We start from the raw sequence: 24,348 nt of genomic DNA, 5'->3' as shown, positions 1-24,348 counted from the left end.
AGCTAGCGCAACATAGCTAGCTAAGGACACTGCACTAAGTCGGCAGCTAATTGACAGGCGGCTGTTTCATGGAAACAAATCCATTGTGATTTAATTATAATGTCAATACTAGCTAGTATGGCCATTATAATGTGGTTGTTAGCTAGCATGGAGGTAGTATTTAGTGTTTGTGTGCATTGTGTCTGTGCACGATCCCATAGCCTACATTATGAAGTGATACTGGCTCATGACATGTAACCGTGGATGTCAGTCAGTCAGCCAGCCAGTCAGTCAGACAGCCAGTCAGTCAGTCAGCCAGACAGACAGTCAGTCAGAGGTACCTACGTAGGCAGCAGTGTAGAGGGAGAGAGAGACAGCCAGTCAGACAGCCAGTCAGCCAGCCAGCCAGTCAGCAAGTCAGCCAGTCAGTCAGTCAGTCAGAGGTACCTACGTAGGCAGCAGTGTAGAGGGAGAGAGAGACAGCCAGTCAGACAGCCAGCCAGCCAGTCAGACAGTCAGTCAGTCAGCCAGTCAGTCAGTCAGCCAGACAGTCAGCCAGTGGTACCTACGTAGGCAGCAGTGTAGAAGTCTCTGAAGAGGGTCTGTTTCCTGTGCAGCTGCTCCAGAGAATCCTCCAGCTCTCCGAGCGTTCTCAGACGACACTCTCCAACCTCCTCAATCCAGTCACTCACCTGCACACACACACACACACACACACACACACACACACACACACACACACAGGTCAATATGTTACTATTCCCTCTACTAGAATCCTCCAGCTCTCCAAGCGTTCTCAGACGACTCTCTCCTACCTTTATTATACACAGATTTAAAATATCTATTGATAACAAATGTTTATTTTGGGACTGTTCTTATGTCAGAAGATGTTGGAGTGAGTCAGATGATGTTGTTGGAGTGAGTTAGATAATGTTGGAGTGAGTTAGAAGAGGTTGGAGTGAGTTAGAAGATGTTGGAGTGAGTCAGAAGATGTTGGAGTGAATCAGAATATGTTGGAGTGAGTCAGAATATGTTGGAATGAGTTAGAAGATGTTGGAGTGAGTCAGAAGATGTTGGAGTGAGTCAGATGATGTTGGAGTGAGTCAGAATATGTTGGAGTGAGTTAGAAGATGTTGGAATGAGTTATAAGATGTTGGAGTGAGTCAGATGATGTTGGAGTGAGTCAGATGATGTTGGAGTGAGTCAGAAGATGCTGGAGTGAGTCAGAAGATGCTGGAGTGAGTCAGAAGATGCTGGAGTGAGTCAGATGATGTTGGAGTGAGTCAGAAGATGCTGGAGTGAGTCAGAGTTATTAGAAATATATTCCACAGCGGTTTAGATGGTTCAATGACTCTCTACACTGGACTGGTTTGTTTTGTCACAGAAACTGACATTTGGGGAACTATTAGGATTTTATCAACCAGGAAATGACAGAGCGATTTCTGCACATTGCACCTTTAAGCCGTATGTATATACTGGTTTTCTGACATCACTAGTCCATATGTATATACTGGTTCTCTGACATCACTAGTCCGTCCATATGTATATACTGGTTTTCTGACATCACTAGTCCATATGTATATACTGGTTTTCTGACATCACTAGTCCATATGTATATACTGGTTTTCTGACATCACTAGTCCATATGTATATACTGGTTTTCTGACATCACTAGTCCATATGTATATACTGGTTTTCTGACATCACTAGTCCATATGTATATACTGGTTTTCTGACATCACTAGTCCATATGTATATACTGGTTTTCTGACATCACTAGTCCATATGTATATACTGGTTTTCTGACATCACTAGTCCATATGTATATACTGGTTTTCTGACATCACTAGTCCATATGTATATACTGGTTTTCTGACATCACTAGTCCATATGTATATACTGGTTTTCTGACATCACTAGTCCGCTCTGACATCACTAGTCCATATGTATATACTGGTTCTCTGACATCACTAGTCCATATGTATATACTGGTTTTCTGACATCACTAGTCCATATGTATATACTGGTTTTCTGACATCACTAGTCCATATGTATATACTGGTTTTCTGACATCACTAGTCCATATGTATATACTGGTTTTCAATACTATTCTACTGTATCTTAGTCCGTTCCGCTCTGACATCACTAGTCCATATGTATATACTGGTTCTCTGACATCACTAGTCCGCTCTGACATCACTAGTCCATATGTATATACTGGTTCTCTGACATCACTAGTCCATATGTATATACTGGTTTTCTGACATCACTAGTCCATATGTATATACTGGTTTTCTGACATCACTAGTCCATATGTATATACTGGTTTTCTGACATCACTAGTCCGCTCTGACATCACTAGTCCGCTCTGACATCACTAGTCCATATGTATATACTGGTTCTCTGACATCACTAGTCCATATGTATAAAGCCTTAACTCATTCCTACTTAGATTTACGTGTATTTTGGGGTATATGTTGTGGAAATTGTTAGATATTACTGCATTGTCGGAGCTAGAAGCACATAGCATTTCACTACACAATAACATCTGCTAACCATGTGTATCTGACCAATACAATGTTATTTGATTTTAAACAAGATAGAGCCACGTGTAGGAAGAAAACAGAAATCTCTCTGTTTACTATAACCTCCCGAGAGACTGAAAAACAGCTTCTATCTCAAGGCCATCAGACTGTTAAACAGCCACCACTAACATTGAGTGGCTGCTGCCAACACACTGACACTGACTCAACTCCAGCCACTTTAATAATAGGAATTGATGGGAAATGATGTAAAATATATCACTAGCCACTTTAAACAATGCTACCTTATATAATGTTACTTACCCTACATTACTCATCTCATATGTTTCTACTGTACTCTATATCATCTACTGTATCCTTATGTAATACATGTATCACTGGCCACTTTAACTATGCCACTTTGTTTACATACTCATCTCATATGTATATACTGTACTCGATACCATCTACTGTATCTTGCCTATGCCGCTCTGTACCATCACTCATTCATATATCCTTATGTACATATTCTTTATCCCCTTACACTTGTGTCTTTAAGGTAGTAGTTTTGAAATTGTTAACTAGATTACTTGTTGGTTATTACTGCATTGTTGGAACTAGAAGCACAAGCATTTCGCTACACTCGCATTAACATCTGCTAACCACGTGTATGTGACCAATACATTTGATTTGATTTGATTTGATACCCCGGGTCTATGAACCCATTTTCATATCAGGACCCCTAATTTGGAAGACTCTGCTATAATGCATCATAGCTGAGTTATAAGCTGTTATGTACCTCCTTGACTCCCTCTCCAGGCTCCTGAACCATGATAAACTCCAGTTCCTGCTCGATTCAGAGTCCCAGCCCCTATAACCCAGCCCCTATAACCAGCCGCTATCCACTATCCCCAGTCCCTATAACCAGCCCCTATCCCTATAACCAGCCGCTATCCCCTATCCCCAGCCCCTATAACAAGCCGCTATCCCCTATAACCAGCCCCTATAAACAGCCCCTATCACCAGACCCCTATCCCTATAACCAGCCCCTATAACCAGCCCCCTATCCCTATAACCAGCCCCTATCCCTATCCCCAGCCCCCTATCCCTATAACCAGCCCCTATAACCAGCCCCCTATCCCTATAACCAGCCCCTATCCCTATAACCAGCCCCTATCACCAGCCCCCTATCCCTATAACCAGCCCCTATCACCAGCCCCCTATCCCTATAACCAGCCCCTATAACCAGCCCCCTATCCCTATAACCAGCCCCTATCCCTATAACCAGCCCCTATCCCTATCACCAGCCCCCTATCCCTATAACCAGCCCCTATAACCAGCCCCCTATCCCTATAACCAGCCCCCTATCCCCAGCCCCCTATCCCTATAACCAGCCCCTATCCCTATAACCCCCCCTATCCCCAGCCCCCTATCCCTATCCCCAGCCCCCTATCCCTATAACCAGCCCCCTATCCCTATCCCCAGCCCCCTATCCCTATCCACAGCCCCCTATCCCTATAACCAGCCCATATCCCTATAACCAGCCCCCTATCCCTATCCCCAGCCTCCTATCCCTATAACCAGCCCCTATCCCTATAACCAGCCCCTATCCCTATAACCCCCCCTATCCCCAGCCCCCTATCCCTATCCCCAGCCCCCTATCCCTATAACCAGCCCCTATCCCTATAACCAGCCCCCTATCCCTATCCCCAGCCCCCTATCCCTATAACCAGCCCCCTATCCCTATCCCCAGCCTCCTATCCCTATAACCAGCCCCTATCCCCTATAACCAGCCCCTATCCCTATAACCAGCCCCTATCCCCAGCCCATTATCCCTATAACCAGCACCTATCCCTATAACTAGCCCCTATCCCTATAACCAGCCCCTATCCCTATGACAAGCCCCTATCCCCATCCCCCTATCCCTATAACCAGCCCCCATCCCTATAACCAGCCCCTATCCCCTATAACCAGCCCCTATCCCCTATAACCAGCCCCTATCCCTATAACCAGCCCCTATCCCTATAACCAGCCCCCTATCCCTATCCCCAGCCCTTTATCCCTATCCCCAGCCCATTATCCCTATCCCCATCCCCCTATCCCCGTCCCCCTATCCCTATAACCAGCCCCTATCCCTATAACCAGCCCCTATCCCCATCCCCCTATCCCCTATAACCAGCCCCTATCCCCATAACCAGCCCCTATCCCTATAACCAGCCCCTATCCCCTATAACCAGCACCTATCCCTATCCCCATCCCCCTATCCCTATAACCAGCCCCTATCCCCATCCCCCTATCCCTATAACCAGCCCCTATCCCTATAACCAGCCCCTATAACCAGCCCCTATCCCCTATAACCAGCCCCTATCCCCTATAACCAGCCCCTATCCCTATAACCAGCCCCCTATCCCTATAACCAACCCCTATCCCCATCCCCCTATCCCTATCCCCAGCCCCTATCCCTATAACCAGCCCCCTATCCCTATAACCAGCCCCCTATCCCTATAACCAGCCCCTATCCCCTATAACCAGCCCCTATCCCAATAACCAGCCCCATATCCCCTATACCCAGCCCCTATCCCTATAACCAGCCCCTATCCCCTATAACCAGCCCCTATCCCCTATAACCAGCCCCTATCCCCTATAACCAGCCCCTATTCCCAGCCCCCTATCCCTATTCCCAGCCCCTATCCCTATTCCCAGCCACTATCCCTATAACCAGCCCCTATCCCTATAACCAGCCCCTATCCCTATAACCAGCCCCTATCCCCTATTCCCAGCCCCTATCCCCAGCCACTATCCCTATTCCCAGCCCCTATCCCTATAACCAGCCCCTATCCCCAGCCCCCTATCCCTATAACCAGCCCCTATCCCTATAACCAGCCCCTATCCCCAGCCCCCTATCCCTATAACCAGCCCCTATCCCCAGCCCCCTAACCCTATAACCAGCCCCTATCCCTATAACCAGCCCCTATCCCTATAACCCCCCCAATCCCCAGCCCCCTATCCCTATAACCAGCCCCCTATCCCTATAACCAGCCCCCTATCCCTATAACCAGCCCCTATCCCTATAACCAGCCCCTATCCCTATAACCAGCCCCTATCCCTATAACCAGCCCCTATCCCTATCCCCAGCCCATTATCCCTATCCCCATCCCCCTATCCCCCTATCCCTATAACCAGCCCCTATCCCTATAACCAGCCCCTATCCCCATCCCCCTATCCCTATAACCAGCCCCTATCCCTATAACCAGCCCCTATCACTAGCCCCAACCCCTATCACTAGCCCCAACCCCTATCACAAGCCCCAACCCCTATCACTAGCCCCAGCCCTCACCCCAGTCCTATACCCCAGCCCTAACACCCAGCCCTATACCCCAGCCCTAACACCCAGCCCTATACCCCAGCCCTAACACCCAGCCCTATACCCCAGTCCTATACCCTAGCCCTGTACCCCAGCCCTATACCCCAGCCCTATACCTCAGCCCTATACCCCAGCACTAACACCCAGCCCCTCTCACCTCCTTGAATCCCTGCTCCAGACTCTTGAACTCCATGATAAAGTCCAGTTCCTGAGTGCGTTGGTTGGACAGCATCACCAGCTTGTGAACCAGCTCATCCACCTGATCGTACAGACCAGCCACAACCTCTACGGCATCTCTGGAGGGACACACAGAGAGAGAGAGACAGTCCGTTAGACTTCCAGCAGGACAGATAGAGGCAGGCTCCTTTAGACTTCTCTACGGCATCTCTGGAGGGACACACAGAGAGAGAGACAGTCCTTTAGACTTCTCTATGGCATCTCTGGAGGGACACACAGAGAGAGAGACAGTCCTATAGACTTCCAGCAGGACAGATAAAGGCAGGCTCCTTTAGAAGACAGTACAGTAGTTCCTCAGTCCAATACAACGTTTCCTTGCAGAGTAGAAACAAGACACTTTCAGCTAGGAGAGACTCTCTTGACTCAGACGACAGCTAGGAGAGACTCTCTTGACTCAGACGACAGCTAGGAGAGACTCTCTTGACTCAGACGACAGCTAGGAGAGACTCTCTTGACTCAGACGACAGCTAGGAGAGACTCTCTTGACTCAGACGACAGCTAGGAGAGACTCTCTTGACTCAGACGACAGCTAGGAGAGACTCTCTTGACTCAGACGACAGCTAGGAGAGACTCTCTTGACTCAGACGACAGCTAGGAAAGACTTGACTCAGACGACAGCTAGGAGAGACTCTCTTGACTCAGACGACAGCTAGGAAAGACTCTCTTGACTCAGACGACAGCTAGGAAAGACTCTCTTGACTCAGATGACAGCTAGGAAAGACTTGACTCAGACGACAGCTAGGAGAGACTCTCTTGACTCAGAGGACAGCTAGGAAAGACTCTCTTGACTCAGACGACAGCTAGGAAAGACTCTCTTGACTCAGACGACAGCTAGGAAAGACTCTCTTGACTCAGACGACAGCTAGGAGAGACTCTCTTGACTCAGACGGCAGCTAGGAAAGACTCTCTTGACTCAGACGACAGCTAGGATAGACTCGCTTGACTCAGGCGACAGCTAGGAAAGACTCTCTTGACTCAGACGACAGCTAGGAGAGACTCTCTTGACTCAGACGACAGCTAGGAAAGACTCTCTTGACTCAGAGGACTATCTTTCACCAAAATCAAACTTCTGATGTTTAACTGTAGAAGAAAGATGTGAGTGTACTGTTGACCGTTCCTCTCTGAGGAAAAGTAAATATTCCCCCCCTCGTGTGTGCTGTCTTTAGTTGATGCTAGTCAGAGCCAGTCTGTGGTACTACTGTACACTGTGGTCATCACTGACATGGACTGACAGAGCAGACTGACATCTCATTGGATCACCAGTTGAATTGATTGACATGGGGTGGATGTGTTGATTGAGCTGAGGAATGAGAGATAGAGATTTGATTGGATGAGCTGGTTTGAGTGACAGAGCAGAGTGTGTGTGTGTGTGTACTCTACCGTGTCTATCTATCTATCTGCTTCCGTGAGTGTGTGTGTGTGTGTGTGTGTGTGTGTGTGTGTGTGTGTGTGTGGTGTGTGTGTGTGTCGTTAAAGAAGCATTAGCTCAGGGCTCCAGCAGCAGACACTGACTGAGTACATTGTGAGGGAAGCCTGGGATGAAGCCCGGGTCGATGACTCCAACATGACATCATAGCCCCTAGCTAGCTCTACTGTAGTCCAGTATTACAGTACACTGCATTGTCCTCACGTTATACAGTACTGCCATACTCTGTTTCCCCTACAGTTAGACCAACTCACACACATAACAGTTAGACCAACTCACACACACACAACAGTTAGACCAACTCACACACACACAACAGTTAGACCAACTCACACACATAACAGTTAGACCAACTCACACACACAACAGTTAGCCCAACTCACACACAGCAGTTAGACCAACACACACACACACAACAGTTAGCCCAACACACACACACACAACAGTTAGACCAACTCACACACACAACAGTTAGCCCAACACACACACACACAACAGTTAGACCAACTCACACACACAACAGTTAGACCAACTCACACACACAACAGTTAGACCAACTCACACACACAACAGTTAGACCAACTCACACACACACAACAGTTAGACCAACTCACACACACACAACAGTTAGACCAACTCACACACACAACAGTTAGACCAACTCACACACACAACAGTTAGCCCGATGTGTAATTGTGATGACCTGACCTTTGTCTGAAACATTAAACATCTTTGTAGAACATAAATATCAGCAGGGTGATTCTATTGGAAAAGCTCATTTTAACTGAGGACAATCAGAACGGACCGTCACATCTGCAGGTAGACTAGTGGTTAGAGTGGAGGGGTGGCAGGTAGCCTAGTGGTTAGAGTGGATGGACGGCAGGTAGACTAGTGGTTAGAGTGGAGGGGTGGCAGGGTAGACTAGTGGTTAGAGTGGAGGGGCGGCAGGTAGCCTAGTGGTTAGAGTGGAGGGGCGGCAGGTAGACTAGTGGTTAGAGTGGAGGGACGGCAGGTAGACTAGTGGTTAGAGTGGAGGGACGGCAGGTAGACTAGTGGTTAGAGTGGAGGGGTGGCAGGTAGCCTAGTGGTTAGAGTGGATGGACGGCAGGTAGACTAGTGGTTAGAGTGGAGGGGTGGCAGGGTAGACTAGTGGTTAGAGTGGAGGGGCGGCAGGTAGCCTAGTGGTTAGAGTGGAGGGGCGGCAGGTAGACTAGTGGTTAGAGTGGAGGGACGGCAGGTAGACTAGTGGTTAGAGTGGAGGGACGGCAGGTAGACTAGTGGTTAGAGTGGAGGGGCGGCAGGTAGACTAGTGGTTAGAGTGGAGGGACGGCAGGTAGACTAGTGGTTAGAGCGGAGGGGAGGCAGGTAGCCTAGTGGTTAGAGTGGATGGACGGCAGGTAGGCTAGTGGTTAGAGTGGAGGGGTGGCAGGGTAGACTAGTGGTTAGAGTGGAGGGGCGGCAGGTAGCCTAGTGGTTAGAGTGGAGGGGCGGCAGGTAGACTAGTGGTTAGAGTGGAGGGACGGCAGGTAGACTAGTGGTTAGAGTGGAGGGGTGGCAGGGTAGACTAGTGGTTAGAGTGGAGGGGAGGCAGGTAGACTAGTGGTTAGAGTGGAGGGACGGCAGGTAGACTAGTGGTTAGAGTGGAGGGGCGGCAGGTAGACTAGTGGTTAGAGGGGAGGGACGGCAGGTAGCCTAGTGGTTAGAGTGGAGGGGCGGCAGGTAGACTAGTGGTTAGAGTGGAAGGGCGGCAGGTAGCCTAGTGGTTAGAGTGGAGGGGAGGCAGGTAGACTAGTGGTTAGAGTGGAGGGACGGCAGGTAGACTAGTGGTTAGAGTGGAGGGGCGGCAGGTAGACTAGTGGTTAGAGGGGAGGGACGGCAGGTAGCCTAGTGGTTAGAGTGGAGGGGCGGCAGGTAGACTAGTGGTTAGAGTGGAGGGGTGGCAGGTAGACTAATTGTTAGAGTGGAGGGGCGGCAGGTAGACTAGTGGTTAGAGTGGAGGGGTGGCAGGTAGCCTAGTGGTTAGAGTGGAGGGGCGGCAGGTAGACTAGTGGTTAGAGTGGAGGGGTGGCAGGTAGTCTAGTTGTTAGAGTGGAGGGGTGGCAGGTAGCCTAGTGGTTAGAGTGGAGGGGCGGCAGGTAGACTAGTGGTTAGAGTGGAGGGGCGGCAGGGTAGACTAGTGGTTAGAGTGGAGGGGTGGCAGGTAGACTAGTGGTTAGAGTGGAGGGGTGGCAGGGTAGACTAGTGGTTAGAGTGGAGGGGTGGCAGGTAGACTAGTGGTTAGAGCGGAGGGGAGGCAGGTAGCCTAGTTGTTAGAGTGGAGGGGCGGCAGGTAGACTAGTGGTTAGAGTGGAGGGGCGGCAGGTAGACTAGTGGTTAGAGTGGAGGGGTGGCAGGGTAGACTAGTGGTTAGAGTGGAGGGGTGGCAGGTAGCCTAGTTGTTAGAGTGGAGGGGTGGCAGGTAGACTAGTGGTTAGAGTGGAGGGGCGGCAGGTAGACTAGTGGTTAGAGTGGAGGGGCGGCAGGTAGCCTAGTGGTTAGAGTGGAGGGGCGGCAGGTAGACTAGTGGTTAGAGTGGAGGGGTGGCAGGTAGACTAGTGGTTAGAGTGGAGGGGCGGCAGGTAGACTAGTGGTTAGAGTGGAGGGGCGGCAGGTAGCCTAGTGGTTAGAGTGGAGGGGCGGCAGGTAGACTAGTGGTTAGAGTGGAGGGGTGGCAGGTAGACTAGTGGTTAGAGTGGAGGGGCGGCAGGTAGACTAGTGGTTAGAGTGGAGGGGCGGCAGGTAGCCTAGTGGTTAGAGTGGAGGGGTGGCAGGTAGACTAGTGGTTAGAGCGGAGGGGAGGCAGGTAGCCTAGTTGTTAGAGTGGAGGGGCGGCAGGTAGACTAGTGGTTAGAGTGGAGGGGCGGCAGGTAGACTAGTGGTTAGAGTGGAGGGGTGGCAGGGTAGACTAGTGGTTAGAGTGGAGGGGTGGCAGGTAGCCTAGTTGTTAGAGTGGAGGGGTGGCAGGTAGACTAGTGGTTAGAGTGGAGGGGCGGCAGGTAGACTAGTGGTTAGAGTGGAGGGGCGGCAGGTAGACTAGTGGTTAGAGTGGAGGGGCGGCAGGTAGCCTAGTGGTTAGAGTGGAGGGGCGGCAGGTAGACTAGTGGTTAGAGTGGAGGGGCGGCAGGTAGACTAGTGGTTAGAGTGGAGGGGTGGCAGGTAGACTAGTTGTTAGAGTGGAGGGGCGGCAGGTAGACTAGTGGTTAGAGTGGAGGGGTGGCAGGTAGCCTAGTGGTTAGAGTGGAGGGGCGGCAGGTAGACTAGTGGTTAGAGTGGAGGGGTGGCAGGTAGCCTAGTGGTTAGAGTGGAGGGGTGGCAGGTAGCCTAGTGGTTAGAGTGGAGGGGGGGCAGGTAGCCTAGTTGTTAGAGTGGAGGGGCGGCAGGTAGACTAGTGGTTAGAGTGGAGGGGTGGCAGGTAGACTAGTTGTTAGAGTGGAGGGGCGGCAGGTAGACTAGTGGTTAGAGTGGAGGGGCGGCAGGTAGCCTAGTGGTTAGAGTGGAGGGGTGGCAGGTAGACTAGTGGTTAGAGTGGAGGGGTGGCAGGTAGACTAGTGGTTAGAGTGGAGGGGCGGCAGGTAGCCTAGTGGTTAGAGTGGAGGGGCGGCAGGGTAGTCTAGTGGTTAGAGTGGAGGGGCGGCAGGGTAGCCTAGTGGTTAGAGTGGAGGGGTGGCAGGTAGACTAGTGGTTAGAGTGGAGGGGTGGCAGGTAGTCTAGGGGTTAGAGTGGAGGGGCGGCAGGGTAGACTAGTGGTTAGAGTGGGGGATGGCAGGTAGACTAGTGGTTAGAGTGGGGGACGGCAGGTAGACTAGTGGTTAGAGTGGAGGGGTGGCAGGTAGACTAGTGGTTAGAGTGGAGGGGCGGCAGGTAGACTAGTGGTTATAGTGGTTAGAGTGGAGGGGTGGCAGGTAGCCTAGTGGTTAGAGTGGAGGGGCGGCAGGTAGACTAGTGGTTAGAGTGGAGGGGCGGCAGGTAGACTAGTGGTTAGAGTGGACGGGACGGCAGGTAGCCTAGTGGTTAGAGTGGAGGGGAGGCAGGTAGACTAGTGGTTAGAGTGGAAGGGCGGCAGGTAGACTAGTGGTTAGAGTGGAGGGGTGGCAGGTAGTCTAGTGGTTAGAGTGGAGGGGCGGCAGGTAGACTAGTGGTTAGAGTGAAGGGGCGGCAGGTAGACTAGTGGTTAGAGTGGAGGGGCGGCAGGTAGACTAGTGGTTAGAGTGTTGGACTAGTAACCAGCAGGTAGACTAGCGGTTAGAGTGTTGGGCCAGTAACCAGCAGGTAGTCTAATGGTTAGAGTGTTGGACTAGTAACCAGCAGGTAGCCTAGTGGTTAGAGTGTTGGGTCAGTAACCAGCAGGTAGCCTAGTGGTTAGAGTGTTGGACTAGTAACCAGCAGGTAGACTAGTGGTTAGAGTGTTGGACTAGTAACCAGCAGGTAGCCTAGTGGTTAGAGTGTTGGACTAGTAACCAGCAGGTAGACTAGTGGTTAGAGTGTTGGACTAGTAACCAGAAGGTAGACTAGTGGTTAGAGTGTTGGACTAGTAACCAGCAGGTAGACTAGTGGTTAGAGTGGAGGGGCGGCAGGTAGACTAGTGGTTAGAGTGTTGGACTAGTAACCAGCAGGTAGTCTAGTGGTTAGAGTGTTGGACAAGTAACCAGCAGGTAGCCTAGTGGTTAGAGCGTTGGACTAGTAACCAGCAGGTAGCCTAGTGGTTAGAGCGTTGGACTAGTAACCAGCAGGTAGCCTAGTGGTTAGAGTGGAGGGGCGGCAGGTAGACTAGTGGTTAGAGTGGAGGGGCGGCAGGTAGACTAGTGGTTGGAGTGTTGGACTAGTAACCAGCAGGTAGTCTAGTGGTTAGAGTGTTGGACAAGTAACCAGCAGTTAGCCTAGTGGTTAGAGTGTTGGACTAGTAACCAGCAGTTAGCCTAGTGGTTAGAGCGTTGGACTAGTAACCAGCAGGTAGCCTAGTGGTTAGAGTGTTGGACTAGTAACCAGCAGGTAGACTAGTGGTTAGAGTGTTGGGCCAGTAACCAGCAGGTAGCCTAGTGGTTAGAGTGTTGGACTAGTAACCAGCAGGTAGACTAGTGGTTAGAGCGTTGGGTCAGTAACCAGCAGGTAGCCTAGTGGTTAGAGTGTTGGACAAGTAACCAGCAGTTAGCCTAGTGGTTAGAGCGTTGGACTAGTAACCAGCAGGTAGTCTAGTGGTTAGAGCGTTGGGTCAGTAACCAGCAGGTAGCCTAGTGGTTAGAGTGTTGGACAAGTAACCAGCAGTTAGCCTAGTGGTTAGAGCGTTGGACTAGTAACCAGCAGGTAGCCTAGTGGTTAGAGTGTTGGACTAGTAACCAGCAGGTAGACTAGTGGTTAGAGTGTTGGGCCAGTAACCAGCAGGTAGACTAGTGGTTAGAGTGTTGGACTAGTAACCAGCAGGTAGACTAGTGGTTAGAGTGTTGGACTAGTAACCAGCAGGTAGCCTAGTGGTTAGAGTGTTGGACTAGTAACCAGCAGGTAGCCTAGTGGTTAGAGTGTTGGACTAGTAACCAGCAGGCAGTTAACCCACTGTTCCCCTGAACAAGGCAGTTAACCCACAGTACCCCTGAACAAGGCAGTTAACCCACTGTTCCCCTGAACAAGGCAGTTAACCCACTGTTCCCCTGAACAAGGCAGTTAACCCACAGTACCCCTGAACAAGGCAGTTAACCCACTGTTCCCCTGAACAAGGCAGTTAACCCACAGTACCCCTGAACAAGGCAGTTAACCCACTGTTCCCCTGAACAAGGCAGTTAACCCACTGTTCCCCTGAATGAGGCAGTTAACCCACTGTTCCCCTGAACAAGGCAGTTAACCCACTGTTCCCCTGAACGAGGCAGTTAACCCACTGTTCCCCTGAACAAGGCAGTTAACCCACTGTTCCCCTGAACAAGGCAGTTAACCCACAGTACCCCTGAACAAGGCAGTTAACCCACTGTTCCCCTGAACGAGGCAGTTAACCCACTGTTCCCCTGAACAAGGCAGTTAACACACTGTTCCCCTGAACAAGGCAGTTAACACACTGTTCCCCTGAACGATGTCTGCCCCCTGCTGACAGAGACAGGACACACACAACACACACCATGTCTGCCCCCTGCTGACAGAGACAGGACACACACAACACACACCATGTCTGCCCCCTGCTGACAGAGACAGGACACACACAACACACACCATGTCTGCCCCCTGCTGACAGAGACAGGACACACACACCATGTCTGCCCCCTGCTGACAGAGACAGGACACACACAACACACACCATGTCTGCCCCCTGCTGACAGAGACAGGACACACACAACACACACCATGTCTGCCCCCTGCTGACAGAGACAGGACACACACACACCATGTCTGCCCCCTGCTGACAGAGACAGGACACACACACAACACACACCATGTCTGCCCCCTGCTGACAGAGATAGGACACAACACACACACCATGTCTGCCCCCTGCTGACAGAGACAGGACACACACAACACACACCCTGTCTGCCCCCTGCTGACAGAGACAGGACACACACAACACACACCATGTCTGCCCCCTGCTGACAGAGACAGGACACACACAACACACACCATGTCTGCCCCCTGCTGACAGAGACAGGACACACACAACACACACCATGTCTGCCCCCTGCTGACAGAGACAGGACACACACACACTATGTCTGCCCCCTGCTGACAGAGACAGGACACACACAACACACACCATGTCTGCCCCCTGCTGACAGAGAGAGGACACACACACACCATGTCTGCCCCCTGCTGACAGAGACAGGACACACACAACACACACCATGTCTGCCCCCTGCTGACAGAGACAGGACACACACAACACACACAATGTCTGCCCCCTGCTGACAGAGACAGGACACACACACACCATGTCTGCCCCCTGCTGACAGAGACAGGACACACACAACACACTACAAAAACGATCAAATCAAACCAACTATCATAGTGTTTCAGCAGTCGTCCCAGTCAGACTGAATTGGTGTAGAATGCCTTGACTGTCATGTTGCCCCAGCAACGGTAGAACCAGTGTGGTGCTGCCCTAGCAACAGGCTGGCCGGCAGGGGTTCTGCTGTCATGCTAATGTCTGGCGGCTTGCCGACTGGACCAGGCTGTCAATCACTATCGCTTTGTCCAGGAAGAGGGAAGGACGGGGTTAGGAAGGCATCTTCCTGAACTGTCACAACTCAGACAGACAGACAGTGGGGTTTGGTTTGGCTGTGGGATCTGATAGGCTGGGCCAGGGAGGCTGGGCCAGGGAGGTGGGAGGGAGTTGTTCACAGCCTCAAAAGGAGAAATCATAAACAATGCAAGGTGCAGAAACACCCACAGTGAGGTGTCCCGTCAGTCTGCTGACGAAGGCTCAACGGTTCAGAATGAGTCTGGATCTCTGTGTGTCTCCTCAGTAGGGGATCAACGGTCTGGATCTCTGTGTGTCTCCTCAGTAGGGGATCAACGGTCTGGATCTCTGTGTGTCTCCTCAGTAGGGGATCAACGGTCTGGATCTGTGTGTGTCTCCTCAGCAGAGGATCAACGGTTCAGAATGAGTCTGGATCTCTGTGTGTCTCCTCAGCAGAGGATCAACGGTTCAGAATGAGTCTGGATCTCTGTGTGTCTCCTCAGTAGGAGATCAACGGTCTGGATCTCTGTGTGTCTCCTCAGTAGGAGATCAACGGTTCAGAATGAGTCTGGATCTCTGTGTGTCTCCTCAGTAGGGGATCAACGGTACAGAATGAGTCCGGATCTCTGTGTGTCTCCTCAGTAGAGGATCAACGGTACTGAATGAGTCTGGATCTCTGTGTGTCTCCTCAGTAGGAGATCAACGGTTCAGAATGAGTCTGGATCTCTGTGTGTCTCCTCAGTAGGAGATCAACGGTTCAGAATTAGTCTGGATCTCTGTGTGTCTCCTCAGTAGGGGATCAACGGTTCAGAATGAGTCTGGATCTCTGTGTGTCTCCTCAGTAGGGGATCAACGGTTCAGAATGAGTCTGGATCTCTGTGTGTCTCCTCAGTAGGGGATCAACGGTCTGGATCTCTGTGTGTCTCCTCAGTAGGGGATCAATGGTTCAGAATGAGTCTGGATCTCTGTGTGTCTCCTCAGTAGGGGATCAACGGTTCAGAATGAGTCTGGATCTCTGTGTGTCTCCTCAGTAGGGGATCAACGGTTCAGAATGAGTCTGGATCTCTGTGTGTCTCCTCAGTAGGGGATCAACGGTACTGAATGAGTCTGGATCTCTGTGTGTCTCCTCAGTAGGGGATCAACGGTTCAGAATGAGTCTGGATCTCTGTGTGTCTCCTCAGTAGGGGATCAACGGTTCAGAATGAGTCTGGATCTCTGTGTGTCTCCTCAGTAGGGGATCAACAGTTCAGAATGAGTCTGGATCTCTGTGTGTCTCCTCAGTAGGGGATCAACGGTTCAGAATGAGTCTGGATCTCTGTGTGTCTCCTCAGTAGGGGATCAACGGTTCAGAATGAGTCTGGATCTCTGTGTGTCTCCTCAGTAGGGGATCAACGGTACAGAATGAGTCTGGACCTCTGTGTGTCTCCTCAGTAGGGGATCAACAGTTCAGAATGAGTCTGGATCTCTGTTTGTCTCCTCAGCTACGACCTGAGGCCTTGTAGGACAGAGAGAAGCTTCATATGGAGATCACTGAGAGTCGTAGAGATGACCTTGACTACAATGCCAGTAGTGAGATACTGTATTATAACACAGATCTACAGTAGATAAACAATAGACCCTTTATTTCACCAGGTTGGAGAGGAGTGACACATGTCTGTTTATTTTACAGAACACGTTGCTAGGCAACGGTATGTTTATGTGTGTGTGTGTGTGCCACTAGCATTGAGGCTGTATTATTATATTATTAAGAATATATTATGATACAAGCCTTTGTTTCATAACAACAATGTAAGAAATTACGATTGTGTTTCTTACTTCCTCAATTTCCGGCACATCGTCTGCTACGTCAGCACCTCTCTCATTAAGGACCAAAATATTCCAGTTACATTGGTGACCTGCCTGGTAGACAACAGGTTGTATTGGTGACCTGCCTGGTAGACAACAGGTTGTATTGGTGACCTGCCTGGTAGACAACAGGTTGTATTGGTGACCTGCCTGGTAGACAACAGGTTGTAGACACTGTTGTGAAACGCTGACTGAAGGCCCTTCGCAACAACGCAGAGGGAGCGATGAGATAAACTAATTATAAAACGATGAATAAATCTCCAATGATAATTTGACTAAATACACGGAGTACCAGGTAATAACATGGCTATATACAGGAAGTACCAGGTAATAACATGGCTACATACAGGAAGTACCAGGTAATAACATGGCTATATACAGGAAGTACCAGGTAATAACATGGCTATATACAGGAAGTACCAGGTAATAACATGGCTATATACAGGAAGTACCAGGTAATAACATGGCTATATACAGGAAGTACCAGGTAATAACATGGCTATATACAGGAAGTACCAGGTAATAACATGGCTACATACAGGAAGTACCAGGTAATAACATGGCTATATACAGGAAGTACCAGGTAATAACATGGCTATATACAGGAAGTACCAGGTAATAACATGGCTATATACAGGAAGTACCAGGTAATAACATGGCTATATACAGGAAGTACCAGGTAATAACATGGCTATATACAGGGAGTACCAGGTAATAACATGGCTATATACAGGAAGTACCAGGTAATAACATGGCTATATACAGGAAGTACCAGGTAATAACATGGCTATATACAGGAAGTACCAATAAACAACAGCTACAGGAACAATACGACCCCATACTGACACACAGAGTGGTGTTACTGCAGCTCCATACTGCCACACAGAGTGGTGTTACTGCAGCTCCATACTGACACACAGAGAGGTGTTACTGCAGCTCCATACTGACACACAGAGTGGTGTTACTGTAGCTCCATACTGACACACAGAGTGGTGTTACTGCAGCTCCATACTGACACACAGAGTGGTGTTACTGCAGCTCCATACTGACACACAGAGTGGTGTTACTGCAACTCCATACTGACACACAGAGTGGTGTTACTGCATCTCCATACTGAAACACAGAGTGGTGTTACTGCAGCTCCATACTGACACACAGAGAGGTGTTACTGCAGCTCCATACTGACACACAGAGTGGTGTTACTGCAGCTCCATACTGACACACAGAGTGGTGTTACTGCAGCTCCATACTGACACACAGAGTGGTGTTACTGCAGCTCCATACTGACACACAGAGTGGTGTTACTGCAGCTCCATACTGAAACACAGAGTGGTGTTACTGCAGCTCCATACTGACACACAGAGTGGTGTTACTGCAGCCCCATACTGACACACAGAGTGGTGTTACTGCAGCTCCATACTGACACACAGAGTGGTGTTACTGCAGCTCCATACTGACACACAGAGTGGTGTTACTGCAGCTCCATACTGACACACAGAGTGGTGTTACTGCAGCCCCATACTGACACACAGAGTGGTGTTACTGCAGCCCCATACTGACACACAGAGTGGTGTTACTGCAGCTCCATACTGACACACAGAGTGGTGTTACTGCAGCTCCATACTGACACACAGAGTGGTGTTACTGCATCTCCATACTGACACACAGAGAGGTGTTACTGCAGCTCCATACTGACACACAGAGTGGTGTTACTGCAGCTCCATACTGACACACAGAGTGGTGTTACTGCAACTCCATACTGACACACAGAGTGGTGTTACTGCATCTTCACACTGAAACACAGAGTGGTGTTACTGCATCTCCATACTGACACACAGAGAGGTGTTACTGCAGCTCCATACTGACACACAGAGTGGTGTTACTGCATCTCCATACTGACACACAGAGTGGTGTTACTGCAAATCAATACTGACACACAGAGAGGTGTTACTGCAGCTCCATACTGAAACACAGAGTGGTGTTACTGCATCTCCATACTGACACACAGAGAGGTGTTACTGCAGCTCCATACTGACACACAGAGTGGTGTTACTGCAGCCCCATACTGACACACAGAGTGGTGTTACTGCAGCTCCATACTGACACACAGAGTGGTGTTACTGCAGCTCCATACTGACACACAGAGTGGTGTTACTGCAGCTCCATACTGAAACACAGAGTGGTGTTACTGCAGCTCCATACTGACACACAGAGTGGTGTTACTGCAGCCCCATACTGACACACAGAGAGGTGTTACTGCACCCCCATACTGACACACAGAGTGGTGTTACTGCAACTCCATACTGACACACAGAGTGGTGTTACTGCAGCCCCATACTGACACACAGAGAGGTGTTACTGCAGCCCCATACTGACACACAGAGAGGTGTTACTGCAGCCCCATACTGACACACAGAGTGGTGTTACTGCAACTCCATACTGACACACAGAGTGGTGTTACTGCAGCTCCATACTGACACACAGAGTGGTGTTACTGCAGCCCCATACTGACACACAGAGTGGTGTTACTGCAGCCCCATACTGACACACAGAGTGGTGTTACTGCAGCCCCATACTGACACACAGAGTGGTGTTACTGCAGCCCCATACTGACACACAGAGTGGTGTTACTGCAGCCCCATACTGACACACAGAGTGGTGTTACTGCAGCTCCATACTGACACACAGAGTGGTGTTACTGCAGCCCCATACTGACACACAGAGTGGTGTTACTGCAACTCCATACTGACACACAGAGTGGTGTTACTGCAACTCCATACTGACACAGAGAGTGGTGTTACTGCAGCTCCATACTGACACACAGAGTGGTGTTACTGCATCTCCATACTGACACACAGAGTGGTGTTACTGCAGCTATACAGGAACAATATGACCCCAAAGATTCTCCTTCAGCTGACCAGAACCAGAACCAGAACAAGTCTTTCTGTTGTCATGTCTCCACTTCTCCTTCAGCTGACACAACATACACACAAATCATTTCTCTGACTCGGCCAACCCCACCAGCACAGGAAAAATACGCATATCAACAACATTTCTCTGCAAAGCCCCAGAAGTTAGGAACTAGAGGGAACCCCCCTCTAGTGAACCCCCCTGAGTGAGTTGGAAATGCCCTCTAGTCAGGAGCAGGTAGGGAGAGTAAAATTCCTGAGCAATGGGAGGGGTGTGGCGGGCAGAGCCTGGGGTGACAGAGAGGGATCAGGAGAGGGGTTAGTCACAGGAAGGAAGTAGACTGAATCACATCATGACATAACAGCAGGGGGAAGCCCTGCTAGCTGGTGACAACAGACACAGGCTGGGTCCCTAATGACTGCCTATGGGTGTAGACATAACAGGAGACATTAAGACAACAGGAGACATGAAGACAACAGGAGACATGAAGACAACAGGAGACATGAAGACACACAGGAGACATGAAGACATAACAGGAGACATGAAGACAACAGGATACATTAAGACAACAGGAGACATGAAGACAACAGGAGACATGAAGACAACAGGAGACATTAAGACAACAGGAGACATGAAGACAACAGGAGACATGAAGACAACAGGATACATTAAGACAACAGGAGACATGAAGACATAACAGGAGACATGAAGACATAACAGGAGACATAACAGGAGACATGAAGACAACAGGAGACATGAAGAAAACAGGAGACATTAAGACAACAGGAGACATTAAGACAACAGGAGACATGAAGACAACAGGAGACATGAAGACATATCAGGAGACATTAAGACATAACAGGAGACATTAAGACATAACAGGAGACATTAAGACAACAGGAGACATGAAGACATAACAGGAGACATTAAGACATAACAGGAGACATTAAGACAACAGGAGACATGAAGACATAACAGGAGACATTAAGACATAACAGGAGACATTAAGACAACAGGAGACATGAAGACAACAGGAGACATGAAGACAACAGGATACATTAAGACAACAGGAGACATGAAGACATAACAGGAGACATGAAGACATAACAGGAGACATAACAGGAGACATGAAGACAACAGGAGACATGAAGAAAACAGGAGACATTAAGACAACAGGAGACATTAAGACAACAGGAGACATGAAGACAACAGGAGACATGAAGACATATCAGGAGACATTAAGACATAACAGGAGACATTAAGACATAACAGGAGACATTAAGACAACAGGAGACATGAAGACATAACAGGAGACATTAAGACATAACAGGAGACATTAAGACAACAGGAGACATGAAGACATAACAGGAGACATTAAGACATAACAGGAGACATTAAGACAACAGGAGACATGAAGACAACAGGATACATTAAGACAACAGGATACATTAAGACAACAGGAGACATGAAGACAACAGGAGACATGAAGACAACAGGAGACATGAAGACATAACAGGAGACATTAAGACATAACAGGAGACATTAAGACATAACAGGAGACATTAAGACAACAGGAGACATGAAGACAACAGGAGACATGAAGACAACAGGAGACATGAAGACAACAGGAGACATTAAGACAACAGGAGACATGAAGACAACACGATACATTAAGACAACAGGAGACATGAAGACAACAAGAGACATGAAGACAACAGGAGACATTAAGACAACAGGAGACATGAAGACAACAGGAGACATGAAGACAACAGGATACATTAAGACAACAGGATACATTAAGACAACAGGAGACATTAAGACAACAGGAGACATGAAGACATAACAGGAGACATGAAGACACACAGGAGACATTAAGACAACAGGAGACATTTATACAACAGAACAATATTCACTAGAGCTCTAATGAAGACCAGACAACTTAGATTAGAGACAGGAGTGGAGAGAGAGACACACAGAGAGAGAGCGAGAGAGACACACAGAGAGCGAGAGAGATATGCGTCAACAGCAACCTTGGGAAAATCCTCTGCATTATCATTAACAGCAGACTCGTACATTTCCTCAGTGAAAACAATGTACTGAGCAAATGTCAAATTGGCTTTTTACCAAATTACCGTACGACAGACCACGTATGCACAGCCTAATTGATAAACAAACAAACCAAAGGCTAAGTCTTCTCATGCTTTGTTGATTTCAAAAAAGCCTTCAACTCAATTTGATATGAGGGTCTTCTATACAAATTGATAGAAAGTGGTGTTGGGGGAAAAAACATATGACATTATAAAATCCATGTACACAAACAACAAGTGTGCGGTTAAAATAGGCAAAAAAAAGCACACACATTTCTTCCCACAGGGCCGTGGGGTGAGACAGGGATGCAGCTTGAGCCCCACCCTCTTCAACATACAGTGCCTTGCGAAAGTATTCGGCCCCCTTGAACTTTGCGACCTTTTGCCACATTTCAGGCTTCAAACATAAAGATATAAAACTGTATTTTTTTGTGAAGAATCAACAACAAGTGGGACACAATCATGAAGTGGAACGACATTTATTGGATATTTCAAACTTTTTTAACAAATCAAAAACTGAAAAATTGGGCGTGCAAAATTATTCAGCCCCTTTACTTTCAGTGCAGCAAACTCTCTCCAGAAGTTCAGTGAGGATCTCTGAATGATCCAATGTTGACCTAAATGACTAATGATGATAAATACAATCCACCTGTGTGTAATCAAGTTTCCGTATAAATGCACCTGCACTGTGATAGTCTCAGAGGTCCGTTAAAAGCGCAGAGAGCATCATGAAGAACAAGGAACACACCAGGCAGGTCCGAGATACTGTTGTGAAGAAGTTTAAAGCCGGATTTGGATACAAAAAGATTTCACAAGCTTTAAACATCCCAAGGAGCACTGTGCAAGCGATAATATTGAAATAGAAGGAGTATCAGACCACTGCAAATCTACCAAGACCTGGCCGTCCCTCTAAACTTTCAGCTCATACAAGGAGAAGACTGATCAGAGATGCAGCCAAGAGGCCCATGATCACTCTGGATGAACTGCAGAGATCTACAGCTGAGGTGGGAGACTCTGTCCATAGGACAACAATCAGTCGTATATTGCACAAATCTGGCCTTTATGGAAGTGGCAAGAAGAAAGCCATTTCTTAAAGATATCCATAAAAAGTGTCGTTTAAAGTTTGCCACAAGCCACCTGGGAGACACACCAAACATGTGGAAGAAGGTGCTCTGGTCAGATGAAACCAAAATTGAACTTTTTGGCAACAATGCAAAACGTTATGTTTGGCGTAAAAGCAACACAGCTGAACACACCATCCCCACTGTCAAACATGGTGGTGGCAGCATCATGGTTTGGGCCTGCTTTTCTTCAGCAGGGTCAGGGAAGATGGTTAAAATTGATGGGAAGATGGATGGAGCCAAATACAGGACCATTCTGGAAGAAAACCTGATGGAGTCTGCAAAAGACCTGAGACTGGGACGGAGATTTGTCTTCCAACAAGACAATGATCCAAAACATAAAGCAAAATCTACAATGGAATGGTTCAAAAATAAACATATCCAGGTGTTAGAATGGCCAAGTCAAAGTCCAGACCTGAATCCAATCGAGAATCTGTGGAAAGAACTGAAAACTGCTGTTCACAAATGCTCTCCATCCAACCTCACTGAGCTCGAGCTGTTTTGCAAGGAGGAATGGGAAAAAATTTCAGTCTCTCGATGTGCAAAACTGATAGAGACATACCCCAAGCGACTTACAGCTGTAATCGCAGCAAAAGGTGGCGCTACAAAGTATTAACTTAAGGGGGCTGAATAATTTTGCACGCCCAATTTTTCAGTTTTTGATTTGTTAAAAAAGTTTGAAATATCCAATAAATGTCGTTCCACTTCATGATTGTGTCCCACTTGTTGTTGATTCTTCACAAAAAAATACAGTTTTATATCTTTATGTTTGAAGCCTGAAATGTGGCAAAAGGTTGCAAAGTTCAAGGGGGCCGAATACTTTCGCAAGGCACTGTATATATACCAATAGACAGGGATGCAGCTTGAGCCCCACCCTCTTCAACATATATACATATCAATGAATTGACGAGGGCACTAGACAGGGATGCAGCTTGATCCCCACCCTCTTCAACATATATACATATCAATGAATTGACGAGGGCACTAGACAGGGATGCAGCTTGATCCCCACCCTCTTCAACATATATACATATCAATGAATTGACGAGGGCACTAGACAGGGATGCAGCTTGATCCCCACCCTCTTCAACATATATACATATCAATGAATTGACGAGGGCACTAGACAGGGATGCAGCTTGATCCCCACCCTCTTCAACATATATACATATCAATGAATTGACGAGGGCACTAGACAGGGATGCAGCTTGAGCCCCACCCTCTTCAACATATATACATATCAATGAATTGACGAGGGCACTAGACAGGGATGCAGCTTGAGCCCCACCCTCTTCAACATATATATAACAATGAATTGACGAGGTTACTAGACAGGGATGCAGCTTGAGCCCCACCCTCTTCAACACATATATATATATATATATACCAATGATTTGTCGAGGGCACTAGAACATTCCTCAACAGTTCTCTGTCCCAGTGAACAACCCCTGGATCCAGATGGAGATGTATTGGACCACTTATACTGACAAACAAACGAGGAGAGAGGGGAAGAGAGGAGAGAGAGGGGAAATGGAGGATAGGAGAGAGAGGAAATGGAGGAGAGGAGAGAGAGGGGAAATGGAGGAAAGGAGAGGGAGGTGAGGAGAGATGAGAAATGGAGGAGAGGGAGGAGAGGAGAGAGGAGAAATGGAGGAGAGGGAGGTTGGA

At 48.7% G+C, this 24,348-nt stretch overlaps 1 protein-coding gene across 1 annotated transcript in view; it reads right to left on the bottom strand.

Annotated features, from left to right (window-relative positions):
• plekhg4 (pleckstrin homology domain containing, family G (with RhoGef domain) member 4) overlaps positions 1-24,348 on the bottom strand; it is a 146,117-nt gene that overhangs the window by 92,097 nt on the left and 29,672 nt on the right. Inside the window, exons 9-10 of the mRNA XM_036981686.1 lie at positions 6,023-6,161; positions 549-671 (exon numbers count right to left, since the gene is read on the bottom strand). Coding sequence (XP_036837581.1) covers positions 549-671; positions 6,023-6,161 — 262 coding nt within the window. The remainder of the gene's footprint in view (positions 1-548; positions 672-6,022; positions 6,162-24,348) is intronic.

Source organism: Oncorhynchus mykiss, chromosome 6 (assembly GCF_013265735.2).
Source record: "Oncorhynchus mykiss isolate Arlee chromosome 6, USDA_OmykA_1.1, whole genome shotgun sequence".
Classification (NCBI taxonomy): Eukaryota; Metazoa; Chordata; class Actinopteri; order Salmoniformes; family Salmonidae; genus Oncorhynchus; species Oncorhynchus mykiss.
Note: the sequence above shows the minus strand (reverse complement) of the source record. Positions and strands in the feature narration are given on the sequence as shown.